At 37.2% G+C, this 9,045-nt stretch overlaps 1 protein-coding gene across 1 annotated transcript; it reads left to right on the top strand.

Moving 5' to 3' along the window:
• Positions 1-6,208: 6,208 nt before the first annotated feature.
• Positions 6,209-7,456, top strand: LOC110115580. Its single transcript, XM_020848843.1, has 2 exons — positions 6,209-6,428; positions 6,528-7,456. The coding sequence occupies exons 1-2, from the start codon at positions 6,209-6,211 to the stop codon at positions 7,454-7,456; spliced, it is 1,149 nt and encodes a 382-aa protein (XP_020704502.1).
• Positions 7,457-9,045: the final 1,589 nt, after the last annotated feature.

Genomic DNA, 9,045 nt, shown 5'->3' with positions numbered 1-9,045 from the left:
CTTTCGAGATGATATGTTATTCTTTGAACTATGTTTCATCATAGAAATATATCTTTTTAAATCCCTATTTTGATGTTGAATCCATTGTAGAATACTGTGTCAATCTCTAAAGATTGTACTTTATTCTTAATGCAGTATTCAATTACGAAATTGGAGAAATCAAAATCTGCGTGGTGACACAATTTTTCCCACCAAACATGTCAAATCGGGCCTCCCATTGGTCTAAGTGCTCCACCAACTAGTCCAACAGAGAGTGCTGGCGGAGTGGAACAGGTACGGGAGCTTCCTCCTCTTCTACCCCATGAGGTTCCTTTTCCCCTGGATAGAGACGAGTACTATGAAGGACATTGAAAGAGTTGTTGGAGTAGAAGGCAGGCTGGAAATTTGGAGGAGCAGGGTATTAGAGATTGTATTTGGATTCTAGGACATAAGCAATGAGATGTCCAAGGGCAAGATTGGGCTTTCTATTATGACCTGGATCATAAATTGTGGTCAAGTGTTCGATGTTGTGAAAAATCAGATAAGTTGCATTAAATTTACGATGGGCTAGAATGTAAATGATGGTGATTGAAAGAAGATGAGTAATGTGGACATGATCACCAGCTTTTGGGATTATAGAGGTGCGAAGGATATGTTGAACAGTCCTAGCATCTTTGAGTAAAGAGCTAGTCTCACCAACATGAAAGTGGGTTGTGGTGTTTCGAAGGAAGTGATTGGCTGGAGCTCAGTCATAATATGGATTGGACCAGAGAGTGTGAAGTTTGTCTCCTATGGTGGAAAGCTACAAAATTTTTGCATAATCTTGGTATGTGATCTAGACAGGGCGTCGATTCAAAAAAGAGCCAAGAGAGTTGAAAGAAGAATTAAGTCTAAGTCTCGCAAAAAATTCAAATAATAGTTCAGAATTAAAGGGGATTGCGAGCGTTAGAATAAAATATAGAGAGGTGTGCATGAAAAGATCAAGTACTGGATAAGAGAGATGGTTGGGATTGATTGAGCGAGACATAGTGATGCCACCTGATTTATAATGATAATAGGCAGCTTGATCTTTTGCCTCCATGAAGCGAGGGTCCAAGGTGACCCTCGAGGAACTTCCTGCAACTTGATGAGAACATTTTATACCAGCCATTAGCACAAAATATGGAGAAAAGAGAAAGTAGAGTGCAAGTGGAGAGAAAGGATGTGAGAAAAATGGTTGGAAAGGTCAGTATTTAAAAACTTGGCCAGATCATCCAGGATGATCGCAGGATCGTCTAGGATGATCTGGTGTAATAATTGAGGCTGGACGATTGGTCAAAAAGGCAGTCGTATGGACCAGGCCGATCAGATATCATCCAGGATGATAAGACACAGGCGATCATCCGGAGGTGATAATCCGGACGAACAATAAAAAAGTAGATCATCTTAGATGATATATAGATCATCCAAGACGATGATCAATTATTGATCATATCGGCCAAATTTAAAATGTTTAAAGGCACTGCCACATGTATTGTCTAGGATGAACAGCTTGATCATCCGGGACGATGCTCCATTAACGGATCATACCGGTTGAATTTAAGACTTATTAAATGTATGTCCACTTGTATCATCTAGGACGAACAGGTGGATCATACGGGATGATGACCAATAATTGTGCAGAAGCAAAGGCATCTTCCAGGATGAAAGAGAATCATTCAGGATGATCAAAATTAATTGAACTAGAGGACGATCATATCGTCCAAGATAATACATCGTCTAGGATGATAAACACTAGAAAAATCAGAATAGTCAGCACATGGATTCGAGAAGTGAAGGGAATCGATCGTTTAGGATGATATGAGAATCGTCCAGGATGATGTGAAAATATGAAAATTGAGGGTGGATGAAGATGATTAGATCAGGACCAAAAATAGTAAAAATAATAAAAATAAATAGAAAATCAGATACGATACGAAAAAAGATAAAAACGAATAAAAAACACAAAAACATAGTTTTTTTTATACCGAATACGATAATTTTTCCATATGATTGAATTAAAAAATTTGCAAAATCAATTAGTTAACATCATCCAAATCTGAATAAGCAGTAGAACAACTGATTCTGTTATACCTAACTCAGTCTTTTTTAGGATAAATTAACTTTTAAAAACAAGAATCTATATCAGAAAAGCCAATTGGTTTAAAAGAAGAGATCCGTTAAAAAACTTGTTTCCAAAAAAATATTTTATGGAATAATATATCAAAGTAATTAGTTACAATCAGAAGTTTGAAATCAAGCCTTTGAAAAATATCAAGTGACACATGAAGTCTTCTAAGAAGAGCTTGCTTGCACATCTTTTTATTTTTGATACACTTTGTGTATAATTTTTTTTTATCATTTTGGTGACTTTACGCATCTTTTATTTTTAGCATCATTGGCCACTTTTTTTTCATTTATTTTGATGCAAGCGAGCTCCCTTTTTCAAAATCCTTAAATATTCTTAGTTGTGATTTTATCTTCTAGATATTAGAGGAGAAAAACTCACTCTCTAATATAAGGAAGAATGAATAGAAAAATAGAATCAGAAACCGTATGATAATTTCAATGACAGGATTACAAAAATATGAAAGTAAAGTAAAGACTTTGAACATTAAACATAAAATAGTTTACTGTAGCAAGATTGAAAAGTTCTCAATTTCAAAATCCATTTGTTAATTTGAGATAGATTTTTATTTATAAAAAAAAATTACATCACTAAAAAAAGTTAGATAGAAGGTAAAAATTAACATGTTCTTCCCATTAACTAATTTATAGTTGTTAATTATTGATAACAAATTTTCAAAATCAAAATCAAGGCATAAGATATCGATTCAGCAGAGTCTAAAAGCAAGAGAAACAAATAAAAAACATGCACAAGAAAAATAAAAAGAAAATAGAAAATAAAAATAGAGATCGGAAGTCAGTAGAAATCAAGTTCAAGCATTTATATCAATCACACTCAATCTGGTCCTTAAAGTACTAAAAGTGTCGAAGGCTAGTGGTTTAGTAAAGATGTCAGCCACTTGATTCTCAGTTGCCACATAGTGTAACTCAATGTCTCCCTTGGTCACATGGTCTATAATGAAGTGATGTCTTATATCTATGTGCTTTATCCTTAAATGTTGGATAGGATTCCTAGAAATACAGATGGCACTAGTATTGTCATAAAGGATTGGAATTGTGCCTACATGTAATCCTAAATCTAGAACTTGTTGCTTCAACTAAAGGACTTGGGCCACACAACTTCATAAAGCAAAGTACTCAGCTTCAACAGTGGAAAGTGCAACTGAGTTTGCTTTCTACTAGACCATGAGACTAAAGATTATCCTATGAATTGACAGGTCCCTGAAGTACTTTTTCTATCTACCTTACATCCAGCAAAGTCAGAGTTAGAAAAACTAATAATCTAAAAGGAAGTGTTATGCCTAGGGTACCAGATTCCTAGGTTTTGGTTTCCTAAAATGTATTTAAGATATCTCTTAACAGTAGTAAGGTGGGATTCTTTGGGATCAGATTGAAATCTAGTACAGAGACAAACACTAAACATTATATTAGTTCGGCTAGCAATCAGGTAAAGTAAAGATCTAATCATCCCTTTGTACTTCTTCTAATCAACTGCTTTTCCATTTGGGTCCTTGTCCAATTGAATTCCTGAGGTCATAGAAGTATTAATTAGCTTGGCTTTGTTCATTTCATATTTCTACAAGATGTCCTTTATGTATTTTGATTGATTCAAAAAGGTTCCATCATCCAATTATCTTATGCTAAATCACAAAAAGTAGGACAACTCTCCCATCATACTCATCTCAAACTCCTTACTCATTATTTTTAAAAAATCATCACATAGCCTTTTATCAGAAGATCCAAAAAGTATATCATCAACGTAGATCTGAATTATGAGTAAATCATCTCCTACTTTCCTCAGGAAAAGGGTGGTGTTTATGCTCCCCTTAACAAACTCTCTCTCTAGTAAAAATGTGCTAAGCCTCTCAAACCAAGCTCCGAGTACCTGCTTAAATCCATATAAGGCCTTTTTTAATTTAAAAATATGATTTGGAAATTGGGAACTCTTAAAACCTGGGGGTTATTCTACAAACACATCCTCTTTTATTACCCCATTTAAAAAGACACTTTTAACATCCATTTGAAAAAACTTAAATCCCTTTTAACATGCAAAGGCTAATAGCATTCTAATGACTTCTAATCTAGCTACAGGGGCAAAGGTCTTCTAAAAGTCTATCCCTTCTATTTGTTTGTATCCCTTAGCCACTAATCTTGCCTTATTCCTGACCACCACACCAGAATCATTCATCTTATTCTTGAAGACCCATTTGGTTCCAACTTCACTTTGTCCCTTTGGTCTTTCTTCAAGCTCCCAAATATCATTCCTAATAAATTGGTTGAACTCCTCTTGCATGGCTAAGATCCAAAACTCATCAGAAAGGGCTTGATTGATATTGTTGGGTTCAGTCATTGAGATAAAGGTAGAGTGGCTCACTTCCTTCCTAGATCCATGCTTAGTCCTAACTCCTTCAGAAGGGTCTCCTAAGATCAATTCTTTGGGGTGACTTGAAGGGTATCTCCAATTTCTAGGCAAAGTGTGTGTAGGTTCAACCCTTTCCTCTAGATCTTCATTTTCAGCTTCTTGGGTAATCTCTCCTACTCCTTCAATATTTTGGGGGTCTACCCTCTTCTCCAAATTTTCTACTCTAGTGGTAATCTCTCCAACATCATCATCCTCAACTCTAGGCTTCTTAGGATCAAATTCATCAAACACTACATGAGTAGTCTCCTCCACCACTAAAGTCCTCTTATTAAACACCCTAAAAAACTTCCCAACACTAAAATATCCTAAGAACACTCCAGCAGATTTTGGGTCAAATTTTACTAAGTGAGACTTCCCATTATTGTGAATAAAAACCTTACAACCAAAGACATGAAGGTGGGAAAGATTTGGTGTTCTACCCTTAAGGATCTCATATGGTGTCTTATCTTATTTGGCTCTAACATTCACCCTATTCAACACATAACAAGCTGTGTTAACCGCTTCAGCCCAAAAGTATTTTGGAAGTGAATATTTAACAAGCATTGCTCTAGAAGCTTCCACTAAGGTTCGGTTCTTCCTTTCAGCTAACCCTTATGCTGAGGGGTCCTAGGAGCTGAGAAGTTGTGGCTAATCCCCTTATCCTCACAAAAGTCTTCAAGTCTCTCATTTTCAAACTCTCCCCTATGGTCACTATGGATGGTCAAAATATCACAACCTAGCTTTTTCTGGATCCAAGTGAAGATGGTTCTAAACTCATCAAAAGACTCATTCTTGTGTGAAAAAAATCTAGTCCAAGTAAACCTCGAGTAGTATTCGACATTCACAAAACCATAGACTTTCTCTCTTAAGCTGGCAGTGCTAATGGGTCAAAACAAATCCATGTGAATGACTTCTAAAGGTTTACAGGTACTAATGTCCTTAATGGAGTGAAAGGTGGTGTGGACTTGCTTTCCTAATATACAGGCATCTCAAGGATGATCTTTTGAAAACCTAAGTTTGGGGATACCTCTAACTAGGTCTTTCTGGGTCACTTTCCTAAGGGTTTTCATACTGGCATGACATAATCTCCTATGCCACAACCATGAATCATCAACAACAATTTTTAAGTAAAATGAAGAAACATATTCAATATTATTTAAATCAAGCATGTAAATGTTATTGATCCATTTTCCCTACAAAACAATGTAATTATTTAAGTTGATAATGCATGAATTTGCCAAAAAATTTAAGATGAAGCCCTTATTGTAAAGCTGACTAATGCTGAACAAGTTGTGTTTCAGTCCATCTATAAGCAAAACATTTTCAATCAAAAGGTTCTTGGAATTTCTAATTATACCTGAGCCTACCACCTTTCTGGTGGTGTTGTCTCCAAGAGTAACATTGCCTCCTGTCCTTGCTTTCAATAAAATGAATTGATTGGCATCACCAGTCATATGTCGAGAGCATCCGTTGTCCAAGTACCACATTCTCTCACGAGGCCTTTTGTGAGAACTTGCCTACAAAATTATTAAATGTCAGATTTAGGAACCCAAACATGTTTGGGTTCTTCATAGAGGCAAACAAGACAGAGCTGGTGAGAGGATGCCCTAGCCGACTTCTCCCTTGCGACTGCTTTTCCGCCTTCTTCCCTTCGGCTGCCACCGGCCAAGGCCGGTTGTTCTCATGGATTTGCTTGATTCTCATCACTTTCCTTCCATGGCTCATACTCCTGCATGTGATCCGGCTCCTGTTTCTCGTTCTCTCGACCGCCTTAGGTCGAATATTATTTCTGAGCCTGGCCCGTCTGCTCCACATATACCAGTTTCCCTTATGGAAACTCCGGAGGAGATCATCCCTTTCGACAAAGAATTCACTGAGCCAGCTGCGGTGGAATGGAACCTCTGTCTTGTTGGCTATTAGGTGGGTAAGCGTCCTTACTATGAAGCTTTAAAAGAAACAGCCTTGCGCATATGGAAGCTCAAAGGTACTTTTTAACTTATAGCTCTTACGGATGGGTTTTTTCTGTTCAAATTCTCTTTATCGGAAGATTATGACATGGTGTGGTCAAAGGGGGCTTGGTTCTTTCATGGAAAACCATTTATTTTTAAAAAATGGACAAAAAATTTCAGCCCAACCAGAGAAAATTTTACATCTGTACCCATTTGGGTTAGGTTTCACAATCTCCCTCTAATCTGTTGGAACTCTGAGGGAATATCAAAAATTGCTTCCAAAATCGAAATTCCTATAGCGGTAGATACCTTAACTGCTGCAAAAACTAGACTAACCTATGCTAGAGTATGTATACAAGTTTCCACTACCTCTTCTTTTCCTGAGAGTGTAGCTGTTGCGATTGAAGGGGATGTTATCAGAATGCAAATTCAGTATGAGTGGAAGGCAAATCCCTGTGCATCTTGCGCTTCTTTAGCTCATCAAACCGTGAATTGCCCATCCTCTCAGCCTCCCAAGCAGGATCCTCCAATTCAAAACAGGGGTCGTAGCTCCTCAAGGAATCCTAGGAACCATAATCAACACAGGAAAGTCTCGGCAAGAAATAATAGGGAGATCCTAGCAGGGTCTTCTTCTGTTACACGCAATATAATTCCCAATGTTGTTACTCCCTCTGCTCCCACTCTGGCATTAGTTCCGTCTCAAGTAATTTGGGTTCCTAAAGATAGTGGCAAAAATGTTGAGGTGGTTGATCATGTTGTACAAATTACTGAAAAATACTCTGATATTCAGGAGAATCACAACACTGAAGAGATGAAAGAATCTACCGATGAACCTATCAGATTTGACAACATCTCCATACCAAATCTCAACTCTCCCAATATAGATGATATTGGAGAAACCGAAATACTACATTCCAGTGCTCCTATTCCCACCCCCCCCGTTGCAGGTGTGCAACAAGTTCTCATCTCTCCAGGAATCTGATGATATTCCTATTGCAAAACAATCTGATGATGTTCTTATCCCTAATACTTCTGAAACTGATAGTTCCTCCTTCTCGGAGCAGGTTTCTAATTTTGGGGGTAGTAAAAATAAAGCCAAAAAAACACAGGGGAAAAATGTTAAAGGAAAGAGCACCAAAAAGCCTCCATCCACCTCTTCTAAGCGTAAATGATCTGTCCAAATATCACAGCTTGGAATATTAGAGGATTTTCTTCCTCTAATAAGGTGTCTCAATGTAAACTTCTAATTCAATCGCATCGCTTGGATATGATTTGTATTCTAGAAAATAGAATCCATTTCTCTAACCTTTCTGATCTGAGCTTCCTCAACAGCCATAAGGTTTTTGACCTTGAATCTTGTTGTAACAATTTCGACTATGACAATCCTGGAAGGATCTGGATTAAATGGAATTCCGATAGGCTGGATTTTCACCCTATCTTCTTCTCTTCACAAATGATTGCTGGTATGGTCTCCTTTGGTTCTAGCACTCCTTTTTTTCTTTCTGTGATTTATGCTTCTAATCATCTGAGTGGTAGAAAAGCTCTTTGGGATGATCTAAGGAGTGTATCCCCTGCCGGGGGAATTCCTTGGATTGTCATGGGTGATTTCAATTGCAGTAGGTTTGCCTCGGAAAAGCTACGAGGAAATTGTCTTCATCAAAATCAGCTTTATGACTTCAACAGTGTCATTTTTGACACTAAACTTTGTGATTTGTCTTCCATTGGGCCTTCATTTACTTGGTATAATCAGAGGACTGACAACCCTATTCATATTCGACTAGATCGTATGATGGTAAATGAATATTGGCTGTCTTCTTTTCCTGATTCATATTATTTGGTAAGAAATACTGTTGGATCTGATCATTATGCTATCATACTCAAATCTAGAGAGGCTGCCGTTTCTAAGCATAGGTTTTTATTCAAAAACTACTGGGTAAAGAATTATCACTTCTGGTATCTTTTGATGGGTATCTTTGGTTACAAAGCCGCTGGTAATCTCTTAGTGGATCTTGCCACCAAACTCAAGCAACTGAAATTGGCTATTAGAGGTAAACCTTGGGCTAACTCTAATATGATGGCTGACCACCTTAAAATGCTTCAAGAAAAGCAACTTGTTTGCCTTAACAAGTTGAATTCTGATGTTAATTTACATCAAGCTTCCTTGGAACTAAAAAGTATTAGTAATCAGCTAGAGGATACATCTATGTAGTATTCCTGGATTAAACAAAGAGCCAAATCTAAATGGCTAACGCAGGGTGAAGAGGATCTGAAATTTCTATATTCTAAAATCCGGTTAAGGAGAAGTTTTAGAAATACTGCCATCACGTTAGCTATGAATGATTCTAGAAATTCTGTGTCTGATGCTATTCAGGAGTCTATATCTTATTTCTACAATCTATTCAATGCTTCCAGTCATTCTGATTTTCTCCCTAAGCGATTTCCTTCTGGTGAGGTTATTTCGGATGCTATGGCTCAATTGCTTGTTATGCCTTTCACGGATTAGGATATTAAGAATGCAGTATTCTCTGGATCTTCCAACTCTTCACCTGGGCCGAATGGTTTTAACTTTGA

Source organism: Dendrobium catenatum, unplaced genomic scaffold (assembly GCF_001605985.2).
Source record: "Dendrobium catenatum unplaced genomic scaffold, ASM160598v2 fragScaff_scaffold_589, whole genome shotgun sequence".
Lineage (NCBI taxonomy): Eukaryota > Viridiplantae > Streptophyta > Magnoliopsida > Asparagales > Orchidaceae > Dendrobium > Dendrobium catenatum.
This window is presented reverse-complemented; position numbering and strand designations above follow the sequence as displayed.